The sequence below is a fragment of the Mobula hypostoma genome, unplaced genomic scaffold (genome assembly GCF_963921235.1).
Source record: "Mobula hypostoma unplaced genomic scaffold, sMobHyp1.1 scaffold_133, whole genome shotgun sequence".
Classification (NCBI taxonomy): domain Eukaryota; kingdom Metazoa; phylum Chordata; class Chondrichthyes; order Myliobatiformes; family Myliobatidae; genus Mobula; species Mobula hypostoma.
The window spans coordinates 248,466-271,622 of NW_026948257.1; the positions used below are offsets into that span (position 1 = coordinate 248,466).

At 44.5% G+C, this 23,157-nt stretch overlaps 1 protein-coding gene across 1 annotated transcript in view; it reads right to left on the reverse strand.

The window, feature by feature from the left end:
- Positions 1 to 443: 443 nt before the first annotated feature.
- Positions 444 to 23,157, reverse strand: part of LOC134342231 (NACHT, LRR and PYD domains-containing protein 3-like) — a 30,393-nt gene continuing 7,679 nt past the window's right edge. Inside the window, exons 4-10 of the mRNA XM_063040195.1 lie at positions 13,241 to 13,407; positions 12,173 to 12,344; positions 11,991 to 12,056; positions 4,222 to 5,959; positions 1,701 to 1,787; positions 1,379 to 1,546; positions 444 to 1,219 (exon numbers count right to left, since the gene is read on the reverse strand). Of these exons, the coding sequence (XP_062896265.1) occupies positions 1,132 to 1,219; positions 1,379 to 1,546; positions 1,701 to 1,787; positions 4,222 to 5,959; positions 11,991 to 12,056; positions 12,173 to 12,344; positions 13,241 to 13,407 (2,486 nt within the window). The 3' untranslated portion in view covers positions 444 to 1,131. The remainder of the gene's footprint in view (positions 1,220 to 1,378; positions 1,547 to 1,700; positions 1,788 to 4,221; positions 5,960 to 11,990; positions 12,057 to 12,172; positions 12,345 to 13,240; positions 13,408 to 23,157) is intronic.

Sequence of the window (23,157 nt, forward strand, 5' to 3'; positions counted from 1 at the left end):
CTGACCCCGGGAGTGTGTGACGGGATGGTGTGGAGGGTGCTTCTGTCTGTGTCTGACCCCTGGAGTGTATGATGGGACGGAGTGGAGGGAGATTCAGAGTGTGTCTGACCCCGGGAGTGTGTGACGGGACGCGGTGGAGGGAGCTTCTCTCCGTACTTCAGGCCAGTATTCCATCCCCCACCCCTTTTGTACTCGGGACCTCAGTAGATTCACGTCTGATATTATAATCGATTTGAACTGTTTGCGGGGGCCAGGGGTGTGTGCGGGGGCGGGGTCAGTTAGCCACGGTGGGGATTGGATGGAGATGAGATCCTGGGCCCCAGACTCTGCAAGTCCGATATCCCTCAGCCTGGGGCTGAGACGCTGCTGTGTCAGTGTGAGGAGTTCCGACCCACTGTTGCAGTGCACAGGGTGCGTAGGGCAGCAGAAACCTCAAATGAGACTTAAGTCCGAAACCAAGGCAGGAAGTTAAAGAGGTTTATTAATTTTAATTATGACAAAATATAAATTAAATTAGACAATTTGTGAGCTGATGGCGTGTATGAATAAACAAATAAATAAACTACTCCCGATTCACTCGGAGTCACACACAATTAACTGATCAGTGACAAAGCGAGACAATTTGAATAATCAGTCCAGTTTCTCACCGTCACACTGCATCGGGGAACCGATGATTATAAAATCACACTTCAGGGCCATGTGTTAAGTAACTGCAGATCCAGCGTCTCTACCAAGGTGTTTCCCTGTCTAACATTATTATATCAGCCAGTCTACCGAATGCACCATCCGCAGCAAAGGGAGAAAAATGATTCTCTCCCCCGATAATCCCACCCCAGGCCATGGGTGTCGAAGACTGAGCCCCAGCCCCCGGGTTCTCTTTGCCTGTGTAATCCCACGTGATCCACTTGGAGGAGCTCCAGAATCCTGTCACCCAGCGGTAGCAGCGCTGCTGAAAGTGTGGTGAAATAACGTCACCGCGACATGGTCACAGAGCGTTAGACCGGAGCCAGTTCCGTTAGAACGGTTCGGAATTAAACCTGGAGAGCGTTGGTTTAAGGGGAGGGCGAGGAATCGACCAAAATGTCCCCATCCCTCGGGCGGAGATATTCACACATTCAACTGTTCATACACTCACTGACTCGCTGACAATCCGGGTCTGGATTCCTGCAGAGATCTCAGTTCCTTTTTCCCGGTCTCACTGAACCGATTCCCCGTCAGCCTGAAATAGATGGAAGAATAAAGATGACATAAAGATTACACAACAGTGTCAGCAATACGGGACTGCGGTTAATATTTAAACAGCAGTCGCAGACAAACATCACCAGAAAACGGCGATTTTGATAAATTTAAAACATTGACCATCAATACAAACACTCACTGGATCCACTCCAGACTCGGGAGGGTCATTATGAGGCGGTGGAGAGCGGGGACGGATACGTCTGTGAGTGTGTTTGATCCCAGGCTCAGCTCCGTCAGTGATCGGTTTGTACTGACAGCGGAGGCGAGATCCTCGACACCAGAATCTGTGAGACCAACTCTCTCCAGCCTGGAGATGAGACAGAGTGAGAGTGAAGGCACAGAGAGACAGGAGACATTGCAAATCCCTAGTGTTCAACAGTAACACAATGACACATCACATTAATGTTCAGTGTCAGACACCCAGTTACTGTAAACACCATCTCCCACAGTTTGATACTTACTGCAGTTTCTGTATTTTACACTCGGGGTTTCTCAGAGCCGCAAACACCAGTTTCACTCCTGAATCTGCCAGGTCATTCCCCCCAAGTCTAAACACAAACAGACAAATTGATGAACAAAGTGATTCAAACCGTGTTTCTGAGGATATTTCAGGAAACATTAAACCCTTCAGTGAATCACAGATGGGAGTTCCCATCACTGCCAATGTCCCTCACTGTCCAGCTCCAGCGTGTTCACCGAATACCAGTAATTTAGTCTGTCGACTTGACCCTGTAAACTGCAAGTATTCCTTCTCATTCCCGATGGTTAGAAAAACGTTCCTGAGGTGAGAGGGTCGGAAGCGCAGGTTTGAAGGTTGGGAGAACGTCCCACAGTGAGGAGGAGTTGTGGTTGGGAAAATGTCCACTGGAAGAGAAACCCCACAGGAGGAAGGGGGATGGGGAAGAGAGATCACATAGTAGGAAGAGGGATGGGGAGGACAGATCCACAGGAAGAAGAGGGATGGGGTAGAGAGATTCGACAGGAGGAAGGGTGACAGGAAAGAGAGATCCCACAGGAGGAAGGGTGACAGGAAAGAGAGATCCCACAGGAGGAAGGTGAGGGGGGGGGGGGCGAAATAGAGATACGAAAGGAGAATGGGGATCGGGAAGAGAGATCCCACAGGAACAAAGGGGGATAGGGAGGAGAGATCCCCACAGGAGGAAAGGATGCGGAAATAGTTCGCATGTGAGGGGAAGGCCTAAGTTAGGGCCGATAATCGGGAGAGGACAAAACCAATATGGGAGCTGGGTAGTGAGCACAGTCCTGCAGGTGGTATGATATGATGGAGATAGTGGCACACGGGGAAGGGTAGGGTAGGACAATCTCACAATGGTATTTATTTTCTTCTCACTCGGACTGCGGACGGTTTCTTTATTAATATAATTTTATTGAGTTTTCGAAATGATTACATAGAATGATAATATATACCCTCCCCCATCCCCTTAAACCTTCTCCCCGATATATACCCCTACCTGAAAAAGAAGAAAGAAGAACTGCCTGGATATTGGAAGGTTTCCACATGCTCCATGGGATTCAAAATAATTTAGTATATTTATTACTTTCCCCAAGGGACCAACATCTTTATCATCGGAGCAACTAAATATGCCATCCTATCTTTTGTAAATAAGGGCGCCAAATATTCAAAAATGTATCATATTTATCTCTTAAACTATAAGTAATCTTTTTCGAGTAGCATACAACTAGAAATTTTATTATTCCAAAGATCCATACTTAAATACGAATCCGATTTCCAAGTAACTGCTATGGCCTTCTTGGCTACTGCCAATGAATTTTTTATAATTTTTTTGTGTTATTTATTCAGTTTAAGTTTCGGTTTTATCCCTTCAATATCACCTAATAGAAATAATATAGCGTTATGTGGAAGTTGACTTCCAGTAATTTGTTCCAATAAAACTCTTAAATTTATCCAAAAATGTTGAATTATGGAACATAATTCAAGAAAGCATGTAAGAAAAATACCAATTTCTTGATCACACCGAAAACATTGATCAGATAAGTTTGAATTTAATCTATTTATTTTTTGCGGTGTAATATATAATTGGTGTAAAAAATAACATTGTACTATTCTAAGTCGTACGTTTATTGCATTTGTCATACTGTCAAGACACAGTCTTGACCAATTTGTTTAATCAATATTTGTATTCAGATATGTTTCCCATTTTTGTTTTGACTTGTGGATTTCTTGTTAAATTGTCTGTTTTTGAATGAAATTATACATAAAAAATATTTTTTAAACTTTTCCTTATTGAATTAAAATTTCAATTTCATTGGGTTTTGGCAAAAACATTGTTTGATCCAGTTTGTCTTTCAATAAGCCCTTACTTGAATGTAACAAAATAAAGTGTTATTTGTTATTTTATATTTATTCATTAATTGCTCAAATGACATCAATATACATCGTTCATAACAGTCTCCTATAGATCTAATCCCTTGTTTGTTCCAATTACATAAAAGTTGATTATCCTTTGTAAAAGGAATAAGCCTGTTTTGAATCAAAGGTCTCATTGCTAATAAAGATTTCTTTATTTAATTATCAACGTTTATCTTATTCCATAGATCAATCAAATGTTTTAATGTAGGAGATTCTTTCCTGTCCGTCACCGGGAAGGGCGTGTGAAGCTCTGATCCACCCGTTGGAGTCAGTGTCAGTCTGGGTGTCAGTAACATGAGAAGGAACATTGTCAATGGACGTGTCACAGGCAGTGAGAAACACGGTCATTCCTGTGATTTACTACCATTAAACCAATGGCCGTTGTTCACTTATCTGATGACATCCCCAGCATACCTTCACAAGGAACCACAGAACCCTCCCTTCCTTGTTGATTACTGACTGATCACATGGGTATTTTTTCACAATTCTTCACAATCTGATTTACTCCAATTTTGCCTAAATTCAGTCACATTGAAACAACACAATGGAACAGTTCCACAGTTCAGAGAGAGAGAGATAAATCAAGTTACCTCAACTTTTGGCATTTGTGCAGCCCGGGTCCCAGCCGCTGGATTCCTTCACACTGAATCTGGCAGTTCCCTAGGGCGAGGTGTTTTATTGTATCACAGAGTCCGATGGCATGAGACAGGACTGCGCAGTCAATCGGGGTCAGCGTCATACCACAGAATGAAAGTGTTTCCACAGATCCCAGTGCGGCCTGAGCCAGCCCGCTATTCTGAGACTCAAATAGGTAGTGCAATGTGTTCAGGAGGCTCCTTTTACCAGCTGCACTCTCTGTGTTTCCACTCTGGCGTTTAACCTGCTCCTTCACCCAGTCAATCACCCGGCAGGTTGTTTCATGAGGAAATGGACCCAGAAACTCCTCCAGGCCCCGAGCTGTTATTGGGGAGGACAAACCAGCAACAAAACGGAGATAAACATCAAATCGCCCATCTGTCGTGTTGTGGGCTTCAGTGAGGGATTTCAGGATATTCCCGGGATGTGGATTCAGAAATAGTGCGACTGCAGCAACAAACTCTTGGATGGTGAGGTGTGGGAATGTGTACACCACGCTGCGGGCCGAATCGTCTCTTTCCAAAAGCTCCATCAGGAAGCCGGACAGGAATTGGGAATGCTGCAGATTGTAGTTGATCAGATCTCCATCTGTAAACACAATCTTCTTATCGAAAACTCCTCTGAAGGCCATCTGACCAACCCTGAGTAACACATCACGGGGGTTCTCAATCTCACGGCCATGGTTTTTCAGGATGTTGTAAATATAGTAGGAGTACAGTTGGGTGATGGTCTTGGGAACTCGCTGTGGGTCCCTGACTCTTTGTGTGAAGAAGGGGCCCAGTGCCAGCGCGAGGATCCAGCAGTAGGAGGGGTTGCAGCTCATGGTGTACAGGATCTCGTTCTCCTCCACGTATTTGAAAACAGCTGCCGCCACCGTCTGATCTTCAAAGTGCCTGAAGAAATATTCTTTCCGTTCCTCACTAACAAATCCCAAGATTTCAACCCAGATACCGATATCTGCCTTTTCCAATAAATGTAACGCAGTGGGACGGGTTGTCACCAGCACTGAACACCCTGGGAGCAGCTTGTGCTGGATTAAACTGTACACAATGTCAGACACCTTGCACTTGAATTCAGGATCTGTGCATGTGGACTGAGGTTCTGAGTCTCTCCGACAGTGAGCAAAATTAATTTTGTCATTGAATTCATCCAAACCATCCAATATAAACAGCAATCCCTCTGGGTTCTTCCAAACCTCTCTCAGGATATTCTGAAAGTATGGATACTGATCCAGAATCAGTTCCTTCAGGTTTATTCTGCAGTTAATGGAGTTTAAATTCCGGAATTGGAAACTGAAGACAAAATGGAACTTTTGATATATTTTCCCCGTGGCCCAGTCATAAATAATCTTTTGTACCATTGTTGTTTTCCCGATCCCCGGGACTCCGGCCACTGCTGCCGAACTCCCAGATTTGGATTTACTCCAGGAAAAGCTGCTCTGGAAGAACTGATCAGTCCGGAGTTTTTCCAGCTCTCTGCGGAGATGTTTTTCTCTCCACTCCTCGTGGTCTCTGCCTCTCGCCAGCAGCTCATGTTCCACCAGTCTCCGATCTCGGACAGTAGAAATGACCGTGAGCTCAGCGTATCGATCAACCAGCTGGAAAACCTTCACCTTCTCCCTCATCAGGATCGTGTTCACTCTCAGTGTCTCAGTTTGTGTCCGCAGAGTCTCCTTGTGTTTCTGTTGAACATCTTCCATGGGAACAGACAGTGGTCAAACTGTTAGATGTCTCAACTCAGTATTTAAGCACACAAAAGTTAGCTCAAAACTATTGTATTAATTGGATTCATCAATGGACGTTCGTACAGTAAAGTAAATTCCATTAACAGACCCCTGACTGGACAGAGAGACCTGGTCTAGATAAACACCATATCATCACATTTCTACATTAATTGTGCTGTGGAGGTCAGTATTTCCCTAATAGTTTACGTACTGGACCCCGTCCCACTACTGCCGCAGATATTATTGTTCTTATGGAAGAACTTTGAAAGGCCAGTGTTGAGGTGGCGCATAGAGATGGAGAAAAGCATTCTGTCAAAGGAACAGGTCGGGGAAACACAGCTTCCCCTCTCCTCCCACCATTACTGATTCAAATTCAAAGTATATTTGTTGATCAACACGTGCACTGTGGCTGGGTGGTTGGGAGAGAAAATGGCACTGTCTTGTTCAGGAGATTGAGACAGTCAGCATTTTGACACAAAACGCAGATAATCCCCCCTTCCATCATCACAGATGCTGCTCCGCTCACTGAGTTCCTCCACAAGATAGTTTGAGACGGCAGATATGCAGTCTCGTGTCTCTTAAAGAGTATGTTTTGTAAATACTCAACAGATTCAAGATACACAAGTGTAAAGGAGAGGGAAATAATTGTTATTTCGTTTCTGATGTAGCACAAAAAAAACCTCAGATAAAGAACGGAATGAAAAACACAACAGATACATACGATACAGGAGTCACTCTGACCTCAGGTGGTTCTGACCGAAAATTTTAAAACCGTGCTGGTGGTGGGGTGGGGGTTGTTAGTTGTGGAGGGGTGGCTTAGTCTTTAAATGTGTTGATCAGTCTTACTGCTTGAGGAAAGTAATTGATTTTGAGTCTGGTGGTCCTACTGTGGATGGTACGTAGCTTCCTCCTTCATGGGAGGGGGCAAACAGCCCACAGACAGGATAGGTGGGATCCTTACTCATGCTGCTGGCCCTTTTCCGGAGCCTTCCTGTATATACGTCCCTGATGGAAGGTAGGCTGGGGGTGCCGGTGATGTGTTGGGCAGTTTTGACGACCCGTTGTAGAGCCTTCCAGTTCGCCACAGTTACGCAGCATGTTGGCCTGTCCTCTGCAGCACAGCTGTAGAAGGACAGGAGTGTAGATGTGAGTACAGGTCAGACAACGTCTGTGGAAAGGGGAGAAAGGGGAGATGCTACCGGTCTGTGACTTGAAATACAAGTTTGAAAACCATGCTGATTACAGGTCGGGTGGTGAAGAAGAGAGCATTGATCGAGGAATTTCGGTAGCAGGTGTTACAGGATTTCAGCTGTGACAGGATCTGCATGGTACATACAACAGCACAAGAATAGGCCCTTCGGCTCATAACGTTGGTGCCATCATGATGCCACATCAAACTCATTCCAGTGGTAATTATTCCTCTCATTCCCTGATTGTTAACGAGCCTGGCTACAATATTAACATCTGGCGGCATCACCATCCCCGGCAGCATATTGCAGGCACCCATCACTCTGTGTAAAAGACAATGTACTGGATTTCTTTCACCCATCTCACCCCAAATCAATAACCTCTATTATCTGATATATCTACACAGGGAAGACTCTGACTATCTTCACCTCTCAATGTTATAACCCAATATATGGTCTCCCTTCAACACTACACACTTAAAATAAAATAATCTAAGTCTGTCTAACCACTCTTTAAAGTCTATCTAAACTAACCTAGAATCTGAGCGGCAAATCTCTTCAGCACCCACTGAGGTCTTCTCATCTTTCCTGTAATGGGGGACAGAATTGCACCAATGCTCCAAATGCAGCCAAACTGAAGTCTTATCCAGCTGCGGCATCAAGATTCACATCTAGGGAACTATGGACATGGACATCAAGATCCCTCCAGACATGAATGATGTAAGGGTCGTGATCCTGACTCTATATTTCCCCCATATATTTGATCACCTGAATTGCAACAACTCACACTTCTTCGGATTAAATCCAATTTGATATTTCCCGATGTATATCCTGATGGAGTCTTTCACTCTCTTCACTCTCCACAGCTCAGTGTCTCATTTCAGCATCATAAATCTTATGTTTCCCTTTCGGACTAAATTTACAACCTCTCTCGACGGTGTTGCCGTCGTTGACTTTAATCTCCTTTAATCCCGGACCCAAATTCTGATCAGCTGATATTTAGTCGATCCCACATTCCTGATGGGGGTATCACAACCACGGATTCGGCAGCGCATCAGATTCTGCAATTGCGCTTGTAAAAATGCACGTGTCAGCTAATTATTATTTGGTTGTGATAGTATTTAACTCTATTCATTCCGTCATAGTGTTTGTCGAGACTTGGACACAGCAACGCTTCGCTGCCTGCATCCCGGCTTGCCTGAGAAATTGGACCGTCGAGTCAACTGACTCTGAAGACTGGTGGTGTTCGTTTTATTCTTAGTTGTTCTTTTCAACCGCAGTGTAACCTTCGTTTTCCATTTGAAAGTTTTAGTTAATGGCCCTGTATGGCCAGGCGTTTATTGATTTATTTTCCCTTTAACACAGTTCGCATTAAAGTCTGTGAACCGAGCTGCTTCAGTGTCTCTCATTCCGCACTTGGACCATATCTGAACCTGGTGACAGGGGGTTTGCCCAACAACAGCTGCTCCCAGTCTAACCCTTTGCCATTTAATCTGGCTGCCCCAGTTTATGTTTCCCACAACCTGTACCGGATTATTGGTAGACCTCTCCTTATTCATAAACATCTGAGAACAGGCGTTGTGTTCACTGTCCCCACAGGCTCTCCCACTGAAACCTGAGTATCTTGAGGCTTACATCCCAATACCAGCTGCAGTGCGGTCTCTCCTCTAGTTCGGACATCACACACATTATTCCCCGAGTACATAGCGCCATCGGAGATTCCGAAAATATTCTTGCAGTGAAGAGGTGTGACAGAATATGTTAGGCCATCAGCCACACAGGGAAAGTTAAAATTACCCCCCTACAACGAACTTGCTGCTTTTGCATCGTTCCAGAATTTGCCTACACATCAGTTCCTCTATCTCTTGATGACTAGTGGGGGATGTTTAGTAAAATCCCATCAGTGATTGTATCTGTCTTGTTGTTGAGTCCCCATTTTGCCTCAGTGCTTGAACTCCCCAGTATATCCTCTCTGAGCGAAGCTGTGAAATTACCCAGATCAGTAAATAAACCTCTGGAACTGTATTACCTCCCTTCTCAAATCTGAAATATCACAACTCTGGAATATCGAGATAGCAGTTATGTCCCTTCCTCAAACAAGTCTTCATAAAGGCCACAACATCACACTTCCATGTGCTGATCCACTGTCAAGGTCCAACTACCTGACCCACAACACTCTCTCCACTGAACTAACCACTTCAGACACAACCATCTGATCATGTTCATTTACCCGGCCCCGCCGGCCTTTCAATCAGGTTTATGAGCCTAACCTGTATCTTCCTTCGTCCGGACTAGGCAGGAGATACTGCAGCTGGACAGTGTTTGGAATTTCAGTGGAGAGTATTCTGGACATTGAGACCATCTGTCTTAGTTATGGAAAGGGATGGTGCTATCCGGAGTATTGAGGTCCTAAATTAGGGGAAGGCAGATGTCAATGTAAGACAGGGTCTGGATAAAGTGTGGAAACAGTTACTGCAGCTGAACACTGACTATCGAAAAGGTCAACACGAGAAAGTCTGCCGACGCTGGAAATCCAAATGTTAGAGAATCTCAGCAGGTCAGGCAGCATCGAAGGAAATGAATACACTTCCTGACAATCCAGTATGGGAGGTTTCTGCCAGGAGTGTGTGACGTCTGACAGTGTGTCAGGAACCTGCCCGGGTGTTTGGAATCTCAGTGTGTCAGCACCCCTCAGGGATGTATGGGGTGTCGCAGTATCTCAGGACCCTGCTAGAGATGTGTGTGCTCTCCATTCAATTATTAGGGTGAAATATGGAGCGTAGGAAAACAGCGATTGTTGAAATCTTACTTTAGAAAATGTGACAGTGGTAGAAATGATGTTCTTCAATATCAGGAAGAGAATCGGTTTCATATTCAGAAATGTGTGTGGGAATTTCACTGTCGTTACTGTTCCTTCGGCAAGCAACATAAAGCACAGTCAATAACAAGTTTGCAGGTTTGCAGAGATTTACTAAATCCATGGTGCAGGGAAATGAGGGGATTATTGTCTGAATGTGGACAGGAGACAGCACTAACAGAGGTAACAGAGACGTCAGCAGTTTGTAAAGTTCCTGATTCACTCATTTCTGGTCCCATATGTAAATTAACATCTTTGGAATTTGTTCTTGAAAATGAAAGACGCTGAACCGGGTTGTTGTTGTTGTTTTTTTTTTTGCCGAGACTCCTTATGTTTCTGTTCAAGACCTTCGAATAATCAGAAGTAATATGGGATGATGCAAGATTAATATATTTTGCGGTATCTGCCTTCCCTCGCCCTCCCCTCTGTTAAATGTTGGGTTGGGTGATCCAACACAGTCTGTGATTATGAAGCCTTAAAGTCTCGTGAGCCCATGAACTGTCCCGGGTTCCGTTTTCACCGACACGATGTGCTTACTGATATAGTTAGCTTCTCATCTACACGGCCTCAATTTAGTTAATTGCAATATTATCTATAGGTACTTTCAGTCCTTTGCACCTTCCCTGCCGGAATCCCACAACACTTGGTTTATCTGTACTAAATCCCATTTCTCAACCTTCCACAGTGTCCATCACAAAAACCGGCACACATGAATTTCAGCTTCTATGGACTGAGCTGACGGTTTTGCCCCCATCTCAGCCTCGCTAACATTGTCTCCTGATGGACTTCCCAGGATTATTGAGTTTGAAATTAAACTGGATAACTGTAGCAGTGTTTGCACTAAGGGAGTGAAGATGTGAACAGAGTGGGGTTCGTAGGCTGTTTTAGGGTTGAACAGACCAGTTAGAGTGTTACCTGATTTTCTGATTAAAATGAAGCTATTATTGCTATTCTGTGGCTAGAACTTCAATGCACGCCCAACTCTGAGAAAATAGTATTCTGCAGGAAATGAGATAGTTTAGAAAATGGTTTAGGTTGAGACTGTTCAGGAGGTGGTAGAGGCTGGCAAAAGAAGGATTTGACTTTTTGGTATGAAGAAATATCCATTTTGTCCATTTTCTAGATCGCCCTGTTCTCTACCCAGACTCCAGTGGAGGGATCTGTAGTTGCGGGCCCCAGAGCTGTGTGACCACTTTCCTCAAACGCGCCAGCTCTCTGCCTCCAATGTCCTGCAATGTCCTTTCAATGTCCTTTGAAAACTCTCCCTCTAGTAGACATGTTTCCCTGTGTCTCACTGTGTTCTCTGTCACGGTGCCAATATTACAACCGTTCGTGAAACAGAGGTTAAGTTTCAGCTTTATAAACTCTGCTTCAGCCACATCTGGGCCATTGCGTACCGTTCCGATCGCCCCACTAAGAAGGGATGTTGAGGCTTTAGAGAGGGAGCAGAAAAGGCTTACCAGGAAGCTGCCTGGTTTAGAGGGCATATGCTATTATGAAAGACTTCATAAAATTGTTTTCTCTGGATCATCAGAGGCCGAGGGGAGCTCTGGCACAGGGTGACAAGATTATGCGAGGCACAGATAGAGTGGACAGAGAGAATCGTGTTCCTCGCGGTTCATGTGTCTATTACCGGAAGGAATACATTGAAGGAGAAAGGGTTAGAGTGAAGGGAGATGTGAGGGATAGATTGTTTTTTTTAGTCAGACAGTCGTCAATGCCTGCAATGCACTGCCTGGTAAGGTGGTAGAGGCAAATTCTCCGAAGCTTTTAAGAGAGTTTCGGAGAGACAGATGGATGTAAGGAAGATGGAGACATATGGACATTGTTTCGGAATGAGAGAGATTAGTGTTTGAGGATGTTTGATTTGCTTCTTAGCTGTTTCGGCACAATATTGTTTGCCTAATGGCTTGTTCCTGTGTCATACTCTTCAATATTCAGTGCCTGTTCACTTACCTTTCAGCTCATTGAGAATCTTGAGTAAACCTTGAGCAGGATTTGATCGATAGGAGGGATGAGAACCTGTTTCAATTGAAACAAATTGAGCAAATGAGTTGTGTAAAATTGTGAGTTGTGTAAAATTGTAAGTTGTGACGTGTTGCAATCCAACTTTGAATTAATCTCTGATATTATCTCACCATATATCTGTATTTCCTTCAGTATTTTGTCCAGCTTTGGGACACCATTCCGCATTTTCACAAAGCTTTCCCACATCACCCTCCGGGCGCGGGAGCCTTTCTCCATCACCAGGCTCAGGAGGAGTTTAGAACTGTTCGCCCGCTCTCCCTGGTCAGCAAGATCTGAGATTTTCTGTGAAGAGTAACAGTGAACATATTGGGGACTGAACGATTCACACAGAGAATGAGAAGTATGTGATATGCGCTGTAACGGGATCACACTGAGCAGTCACCCGGGCGGGTGCTGATTCTGTGTGGACATGGACTGTACATTCTGAGTGCAGAGAACACGGAGGGACATTCACCGTGAACCTGGTCCACCGGTCAATGAGATCCTGGCCGGTCTGTGACCGCATAATTGACGTGGCACCAAATCCATAAATAATTCCTTACCAGATTTGACGGTGTATACAGAAATCAGAAAATAACGATCACAGATGAAGAAAGAAGTCAGGAGGTTTCCAAAAAAGAGTGAGCAGTGCAGAGTGGTTTCAGTCCGCATGTGTCCAACATGACAGCGGATTACCGGCTGACACCTGTCGCCTTTCCATTTCCTTTTCCAGCGGAGGTTTATTCAGTGATTACACATTACAACATGGCAGTATTCCCCCATCCACACTGTTTGGAGTTACAGATTGTAACACAATCATCTCCACGCAGAACAGAACACACTCGGGTTCCTGTGACATTCACTCATGATGAGCCGGTTCTCCCTGACATCCCGCCGTCACACTGTACAGCCTTCCCAAACTGAAACCTCCCGTCATATTTCCATTTAATACTGTAATCGCACACAGCTGTTTTCTGCTGAACTCACTCTGAACATTGTACAGCTACCCGCCAGTCCGTAGGGTCTTTACTCCCCTTTCTATCAGTGGTTCAGATTCACATGTTTGTGATTCTATTTACAGTATTTATTTCCCAGTTCTTCCTTTATCTAATTCCACATCCGACGAGTCAGCTTTCCGACACCCATTCCATCAGTCCTGTTATGTGCGAAACTTCAAACCCATTCTCCCTCCCACTCACCCGATGTTCCTCTCCGCTGAACTGATTCTCGGCCGTTAACGCCAGACTCATTCCGTGCACCCCTCTTTCCATCGCCTGCTCCAGCCTGTCCCGGTAGAATTCCGTCAAATGCAGCAGCTGGGAGTCGTTCCAGCCTGCCAGGAGGTCGGTGATCACTGAGCTCGGATCTGTGAAGGAAAATAGGGAAAATTAAAGAAATTATCGACCCCCTGTTGGGCAGCAACTTTCTTTCTGGAACATAAAGATTGTACGGCAGGTCACCAAACACAGTCAGAGATATATGTAGTAGGGGAGAGGGGTCTGAATTTTACTCTTTTCTCAGTCACACCTGATTCTCATCGTCTCCTTTCTGTTTAACATCGCCTGGCATTGACACCTATGGCAATATATGGTTTGAGTCTACATAGAAACACAATTTGACATCCTGAACAATGCAATCCCACCCATAGTATCGCAGTATCTTGTCCAGAACCACGGCATTTTCTCCGGCAAGATTTTAAGATCATTATTATCACCTAATCTCCGGTCAAGATGTATTTACACATTCATCTGGCTGTTTTCAGATAGTTACATGGCACCTTGTTTAACACATTGTAGACGCACCATATATCAAAAACAGCAAGCTGGCAAAAACAGATTTGCAATAACTAAAGCAAAATGCTGGATTTATTGAACAAGACAGACAGTATGTTGATACTTCAAATCGAAGACCGTATAATCAAAGCTGAGCCTATCTGTAGCAGCGATGTATCTACTCTCTATCTGCGTTGTGTTCTGTGTTTCGTATTTACGATTCCGTTATGCTCCGGAGTGGGATGGTGGCGGGTAAAAGTGAAGGGAATCAGTTACATATGTGTGCTTTGTTCATAGCTGGGAACTGACGGATGTCATATCTTTTATTATTTTCCACTCAACTACACTGAAATTACACTTGGGTAGACCTCAGTTTCATTGCTACAAGATTGCATGTTCGCTGAATTCTAATAAGGGATCGAATTCACCAACCTTTACAATCAATACTGGAGCTGAGGGCACGTCATACAACTATAACAAATCCGTGGGGGTCGCCAATAATGACAATTGGGTTTGGATACACTCTCAACAAGTGTTTCTCGATCTGACGATTATTTTCAATATATGACCATAAGATTTAGGAGCAGAAGTAGGCCATTCGGCCCATCCAGTCTGCTCCGCCAAACAATCATAGACTGATCTAATTCTTCCAGTCATCCCCACACCCCTGCCTTCTCCCCCATACCCTTCAATGTCCTGGCTGATCAACAACCTATCTCTCACTGCCTTAAATACACCCAATGATTTGGCATCCACAGCCTCCCGTGGCAACAAATTCAATAGATTTACCACCCTTTGACTAAAGTAAATTCTTCATACCTCAGTTCTAAATGGGCGTCCTTCAATCCTGAGGTTGTGCCCTCTTGTCCTAGAATCCCCTACCATGGGAAATAACTTTGCCATATCTAATCTGCTCAGACATCATAACATTCGGAATGTTTCAATGAGATGGCCCTCATTCTCCTGATCTCCAGGGAATACAGCCCAAGAGCTTCCAGGCGTTCCTCATACGGTAACCCTTTCATTCCTGGAATCATTATTGTGAGTCTTCTTGAATCCACTCCAATGTCAGTATCTCCTTTCTAAAATAAGGAGCCCAAAACTGCACACTATATTCCAAGTGTCGTTTCACGAGTGCCTTATAGAGCCTCAACATCACATGCCTGCTCCTATATTCTATACCTCTAGAAATGAATGCTAACATTACATTCGCCTTCTTCACTACCGACTGAAACTGGAGGTTAATCCTGCTGTCATTTGTAATCCACATCCCGGCTGCTGTTTGGAGGCCGGTATACAACAGCCATTAGGGTAATTTTACCCTTTCCATTTGTTAACTCAACCCATATAGACTCTACGCCTTCCGATGGTATTTCAGCCCTTTCTAATGATTTAATATTATTTCTTATAGAGAGGGCCGTATGACCATATATCTGCCTAATAAAGTATCTTTCCGATACACGGTATATCCTTGGACGGTCAGTTCCCAATGGCAGCCATTCTTTAGCCAGGATTCAGTGATGGCCACAACGTCATAGTTGCAAATCTGTGGCTGAATTTCAAGATCGTCCATTTTAATCCCTGTGCTGCGTGCGTTCAAATACAACACTCACAGCCCAGTATTTTTTGCTTTCTCTTTTAATTGCACCACGACTTTATTACCCTGTAACTCATGCCTCTGGCTGTGATTAAGCCTGAGCTCCTGCCTGTCCTTTCTACAATCCCGTTTCAGGTTACCTTCGATTTATTTGTTTTCCCCTTCCTCAGCCCTATTACTCCGGTTCGCCTCCCCCCACCCCCACACGGCCACATAGTTTAAACCCTGCCTAACAGCTCCATTAAACCTGCCTACTCGAATATTTTGGCTTCAGGTGTAACCCGTCCTTTTAGTACAGGTCGTCTCTCCCCCAGAAGTGGCGCCAGTGATCCAGGAACCGGAAGCCCTGCCCCCTTCACCAGTTTCTCAGCCAAGCATTAATTTTCCTGATCATGACATTGATGAAAACACTATCAGGAGATCACTAATAGGAAATTTTAGGACTATTATAACACGACGCTGTGCCCGTTTCTATTTCTAAACTTTCCATGTACGATCGCGTAGCAACAAGTTTTCAAGAGTCATCAGATCTTACTGTTTCTAAAATCAAACGCCATTGAAATTTGAACACCGCATGCAAATAGAATGATCTCAATGAACAAATAAATAATCGTCCCTCACACCGCAACATCTGGAGGTGATATCCTTCTATTCACAGTAAGACCATTAGTAAAACGAGTATAATAAGACTATATGACCCATCCAGTCCGATCCAACCTTATTCTCTTGCGTTCCAACTTAGACCCTCAATGTCCTGACAATCAAGTACATAACAGTCTCTGCTGTATAACAATGACCGCCTCCAACAGCCTGTGTGGCAACAAATTCCACAGATTAACCATCCATTGGCTGATAAAATTCCTCTCATCTCAGGTGTAAAGTCTCTCTACTCTGAAGGTGCAACCTCGGATTTCAGACTCTCTGCCTAATGGAAATATCCTCTCCATGTGCACTCTATTCAGGCTATTCAACATTCAGAGATTTAAGTAAGATCCCACCCAGTCCCGTCGCTCTGAACTCCACTGAGCACAGGCCTAGAACCATCAAACTCTCCTCACAGTTAAAGCCCTTCATTCCTGTGATCATTCTTGTGAACAGTGATAGCAACAACTGTACTGAACACATTTTCAGGAATAGCAGGCAAAACGTAAATAATTATGAAAGTCATTTTCATTCTTATACCCAATAACTCTTACAATAAATACAACGTACCTTTGATCTCCCTCCCTACCCAGTGCTCCTCAGTCCCTCGCTATTAAAGAAACTCAATATTTCTGTTCTCATATCTCCCACATTGGGCTCCAGCTGACCTGTTGATCCCACTCACTCCTTTTGCTTCTGTGACCCTGAACCCGCTTGACAAGAGACACAGACCAGAGGACAGTACAGCACAGGAACAGGCCCTTCGGCCCTCAATGTTGTTCTTAACCAATCAAATTAGCAATCAAATAGCCAGCGAAACTAATCTCTTCTGCGGACACAATGTCCATATCCTTCCATTTTTCACGCATTCAAGAGGCGATCTAAATCTCTCTTAAAAGTCCCGCCCCACACCATGTATCTGCCACTCCCATCGCCCCCGGCAGCATGTTCCAACGACGCACCACTCTCTGTGCAAGAAACTGTTACCCCTCACACCACTTTTCAAATTAACCCTCTCACCTTAAATGCATGGCCTCTGTTCTTAGACATTTAACCATTGTCTAAATATGCCTCTCATAATCTTATAAACCTTGATGAAGATTCAAACCAGACTGAACCTCTCCAGAGAAACTCCATCTTTAACCAACTTTTCGTTACACTTCATGCCCTCTATTCTAGGAAATATCCTCTTCTGCGCACTCTTCAAAGTCCAGACATCCTTCCTTTTATGAAGCGACCAGAACTGTATGAAATAGTCCAGATGTGGCCTAAGTCAAGTTTTATGAAGCTGCAACATAACTTCCGGAATTTTGAATGCAATATCTTGACTAATAATGCCATTTGCCCTTTTAATCCCCCTTGTCCATCTGTGTTGTCTCTTTCAGGGAGCAATGAACTTGGACTCCAAGATCCCTGTGCTCATGGACGCTGGTAAAGGTCCTGAATTTAACAGTGTACTGTCTCATTCCATTTGATCTACCGAGGTGCCAAGATGATCATCACTGCTCAAATCTCACTGAGTTTTATCAGGTCCTGTGGAATTGATTGCTGAGTGCGCAAATACGGGAAGGAACAGGTGCAGAGAAAGACTGACTTGTAGCAGCATCACAGACAAGTTCATTCAGATAACACACGGTACATAAATTATGTAGTTCTGTTTCACTATCAATATAGAAATACAAGTTTTATGTCATTAACAATATACAAATATATAGTTTGTATCAATAACCGTAAGTTTACATTGTATTATCAACAGCCACTGGGACATCCTGTAGGCCCAGGAAGGTTCTGGTTATTCCTTCTCTTTAAACACACAGACAACAGGAATAGGAGCAGGCCGCTCGTCCCCTTGGGACTGTCCTGCATTGAATAAGTGCCCGGGTTGGTCCACTTCTACCTTCCAACACCACACCTATCCCCACTTTCCGGTATCAAGCCGATAGGCCGAGCGGTCTCCTCCTCCCTCTCAGCGATACATCTGACACCATCTGCAGGAGCCTCTTCACAAACGCCTCCAACTTCCCTCGGATAAAAATGGCAATAAATCAAGAAGCGGGACATTTACTTTGAGTTTTGTTCTGCTCCGACGGGGAGGCCGGTGTGAGAAGGTAACGGACTCAGCCGGGGTAACACCCTCTCGGCTGGCGCGTCTCCGCTATTGGGTGTAAGCACTGACTGACATCTCTTCACATCAATGGAAATAACCGGGCTCTTTAGTTCTCTGTTGACAGCGGCGGTGGGGGTGGGGGGTCACGTGATTAGTACTTCAGCCGTTAGCCCGTCTCGGCGGGAGCCGGGTAGCGCGTGTATGACGTAAGGTAGCGCCTGTATGACGCAAGGTACCGCACACATGGCGTCAGATCCCGGTGAGGGGGAGCATGATATTTTAAAAACCTGAATAGAAGTTTAACATGATTGCAGGCGGATAACAAAATCAGTCATTTGTTTCGTCTGGCTGTGCCGCTGTTGGTGGAGCGGGTAGCATGCTGGTTGTCGCCAAATGGATCACAAAAGCACAAATATTTTGTGAAGGACTTCTAGTGTAATTTAGTTTCGCGTAGCTTTAATAGTGCAGGATCTCGTTGTTTAAAAGTACTTTGAAAATCATCTGTTTTACTTGTTATGTACCCCTCGGTGTCATTTTTTTTACGGACTATACCTTTAAAAAGAGAGAGAGAGAGAGTTGTTCAACACAAGTACCTTGTTAAAAACAGAGAGAGAGGCGAAGACTGCCTTGAGATAGTGTTATGGTTTCTCTGCAGCATTTTTACACTGTTGCAAGGACACTGACAGCTTCTGTGTTCTTAAAGAGAGAGGAGGGAGGAGCTAATTGATGGACAGCTGGTGTTCAGCATGGTGAGATAAATAGAAGGTCAGCTAATAGACTGAAGGACACATGGTTTTGGACACTAGATGAGCTTTGAGTGCCCAGAGAAAAGTTGGTGTTTGGAGGATCGGTCAGGTGAATCGATTAGTGATTCTCGCAGTGTGGAAAAGGTGTGACCAGTGGGAAGTTATTTGTGTGACCAATACTCGCCTGGGTTGATAACTCACACACTGAAAACGGTCTCGTTTTTTTTTTGTGGTCACATTCGATGACTTTAAAGGAAGAGAAGAGGGGAGTGGAAGGTTTGAAACAGAAGAAACCTAGTGACAAAGAGGTCACTGTTTGGACTCTCTCTCTCTCTAAGTAGCCCGTGAGAGTGTGTTTGAGTTCCTTTCGAATACGAAGGTGCAATTGTCACGTAGTTAATCCACAAGAGTGGGTTCTCTGGTGAGGGGAGTACCTTTGTGAATACCACTTGCGTGTTACCCTTGTTTTAGTGTGGTAGTTCACTGAAGAAAGGCACCCCTGTGGTAAATCACTGTTGCAGTTGTTTCGTATGTCGTGGGACTGGATAAGCGGCTGTCACGTTTTGTGCTTGGTGTTGGTTCCCTTGAATAGGGTCCCATTACAATAAGCTACATTTGGTGATAATCCATATGTGGATTCTGTTGGAATATCCTGTGGCCACCACTTTGGGATGACCCGTAGCTGAATTCGTGTGTGGAACCACTTGTGTTGAAAGGATATTCGTTGAAGATCACTGTCGGTGATACTTCGTCTGTGGACTGGAACAACTTCGGAGAAAAAAAAAACGACTACTATTGTTATCTTGTATTTCTGTCATGGAATCCGTGGAATATCGACGAAATTGCCTTCTCTCGACATTTACCCTGGATTACAAATATCTCTCTTTCTCCACCACTACTCAACTCAATACCACGAACTGAACTGAATTTTACCCATCACCTTAAGGTTGTATCTATTTACCCATAGGCTTGAAGAAGCCTGGTTTCTATATTTCCACACTTCCATACATATAATCTTTGCTAAACTGTTTTATATATCTGAACTGATATAACTGTATTGCGTAGTTATTAATACATAGCATTAGTAAGCAGCAATACCAAACTCCAAAGTTTTTTTTTCTTTTTCCGCTGGTTCTTTAACCAGTCACAGGGTACGTAACATAGTAATGTAAACCAGAATTGCCAGCCGGGTCTACACACTTTCTATTAGTCAACAGAAAACCTACAGTCTTTAAATCGTGACAAACTGAACACTCTGACAATGTAGACCATGGTTTCCCCTTCCTGTACAATCCAGGGATCATTCACACAGCTGGTCATTGAGAGGAATTGTGTAAAAATTTGCTCAGAGTCGGGTGGATGGCGTTGATGTAGAGATCGGGAGTGTCACAGACAAAGAGCCGGAGGGATAACGGAGAGTGGCTCCGCGGGGATCTCCAGCCACTGCCGGCTGCATGAGGTCTGCTGCCCACTGGTTGGGCCGAGGGGGCGGTGTCGGGAGCCGTGGTGAACTCCAACTATAAGCAGGCCCGATGCCGAACCGAAGTGTTTCCGTCCGGTTGCGGTGAGGGAGGGGCTGATCTCGGGTTTGTGTAAATCGAAGGCCGGTTGCAGTGGGAAAAGGTCGATATTGAGTTATGACGGACGGCCTTAGGCTCCGGGTTCTTCTGTCCCGCAGACCGGATTTAGATTTGCGCTCGAACAGGGACTGTGGGACCGGTTACAGTACGTGAGGCTGCCCAAACTGGGAGAGGGTTTTCAGGTGAAGGGGATCTGTCTGTGTGTTGGTAGGGGTTATGGGTGGACGTGTGGGTGTGTGGTGAGTGTGGGTAGAGTGTGGGTCCGTAGACGGTGGGTGGTGGGGTGGACTGTTGGGAGAAAGAGGGATGATTGTTAGTTCTATCACCCGGGGAAGATGGGGCCCAGGGCAAATTAAGGTGTAAACCAGAGAGGGTCTGGTCCATTGGATGTGACAGGATATGTGCCCTTTCAGGAAGCAACAATTCTCTCTACATATTAATTACTGTCTAATCTTCTTTTTAACATTGTGTTTATTACAGACCCCCAGAGTCTGGGGTCAGCTGTCACCGTCATGGGCTGGAAGTGCAAACTGGGAAGTGGGGTGGGGTGTCAGTGAAATTTGCATCGCAGAAGTACTCGGGTTTGTACAACCTCTTTATCCTTACAGTGCATTCAGATCTGGTGACATATCTAGAGTTTGCAAAGGGAAAGATAGTCGGGTCACGGATAAGAAGAGAGTGTTTTAACTGGGAAAGCATGGTCACCAGGACAGGAGCTGTTTAATAGATGGTTTTGGTTGTTTTTTTATATGATCTCGCAGATAATGAGGAAGAGGCTACAGGAAGAGAGTGAGCCCGGAGTACACCCGAAGCTGTCCAAGTCAGACAACGAGATGAACTGTAATGTAGTTTCCTTGCAATGGTGAGAAGCAACCGTCTCAAGCCAGGAGTTAGGTGCTAAGTTAAACGTCAGGACTTCTAGGGTTGTGATCTCAGGATTGCTAACGGTGACATGTGCCAGTGAGGCCAGAAATAGTAAATCTATGCAGTTTAATACGTGACAAAGGAGTTCGTTTAGGAGGGAGGGCATAAGATTTCTGGATCATTGAGCTCTCTTACAGGAAAGTTTTACCTGTACAGAAGAGATGATTTGCAGCTGAATGGGAAGGGGAATAATATCCTAGAAGGAAGGTCTGTTAATGCTGCATCGTACGCGTTTAAATTGGAATTGAAGGGTGGATGGGAACCCAAGTACCAGAACAGTTAGTGGAGAGGTCGTGCAGGTATATGTTGGTAAGACAGACACAATTAGAATCAAAATGTTCAGCAAGGTGTGACTAGAGTCCTTAGTTGTGTATATTACAATGCAAAAAGTATCGTAGGAGAGGTGGATAATAACGCTGAAAATGGGGTTGCTGGTTTACAAACAGACGCAATGTGAAGTGAGGAATGGCTCTAGATATAGCATAATTGCAGTCAACAGGATGGGTTGCAACGTAAAAGGCAGACAAAATCGAAAAGGGTGAATACAGGTATCTTAATGTGCACAGCATAGGGAATAAGGTAGAAGAACCTGAAACACAGTGGCAGATTGGCTGGCATGATGTTGTAGGCATCACGGAAATATGGCTGAACGATTATAGCTGGGAGCTTAATATCCAAGGGTACGTATTGTATCGAAAGGACATGCAAGAAGATAGAGCGGGAGGAGTTGCTCTATTGGAAAAAATGGAATTAAATCAGATACTCAGGGAGCTATGGCTTTACTCTCTGGAGAGAACGAGGATGAGAGGAGACATGATAGAGGTATACAATATACAGTATTACGAAGAATAGATGGAGTGGACAGCCAGCGCCTCTTCCCCAGGACACCGCTGCTCAATACAAGGAGACATGGTTTTAAGGTAAGCGGTGGGAAGTTCAAGGGGGATATTAGAGGAAGGTGTTTTTTACTCAGAGAGTGGTTGGTGCGTGGAATGCACTGCCTGAGTCAGTGGTGGAGGCAGATACACTAGTGAAATTTAAGAGACTACTAGACAGGTATATGGAGGAGTTTAAGGTTGGGGGTTATATGGGAGGCAGGGTTTGAGGGTCGGCACAACATTGTGGGCCAAAGAGCCTGTACTGTGCTGTACTATTCTATGTTCTATGTTTCAAATTATTACAAAGAGGTGACATAGTTTTGGAAGGTGTTGAATCATTGTGAATAGAACTAAGGAACAGCAGGGTAAAAGATCTGGATGGGAGTTAAATACAGGCCCCCAAACAATAGTAAGGAAGTGGTCTACAAACTACAAAGGGTGATAGAAAATACATGCAAAAAGAACAATGTTAAAATAGCCAGGGAAGATTTCCATATGCAGGTAAATTAGAAAATTAGGTTGGTGTTAGATCCCAAGAAGGGGAATTTATAGAATGCCTGCGCAATGGCTTTTTAGAGCGGTTGGTGAATAAGCCCAGCTATTCTGGATTAGGTGTTGTGCAATGAACCAGAATCGATTAGAAAACTTCAGGTAAAAGAACCCTGAAGGGAAAGTGGTGATAATATGAAAGAATTCACCATGAATTTTGAGAAGGAGAGGCTGAAGTCAGATTTATCATTGTTATAGTGGAGTAAAGGGAATTGCAGAGGCATAAGGGAGAAGTTGGGCAGAATTAATTGGAACAGAACTCGGCAGGGAAAACCGCAGAGCAGCAGTGGCTGGAATTTTCGGAAGCAATTCGAAAGGCAC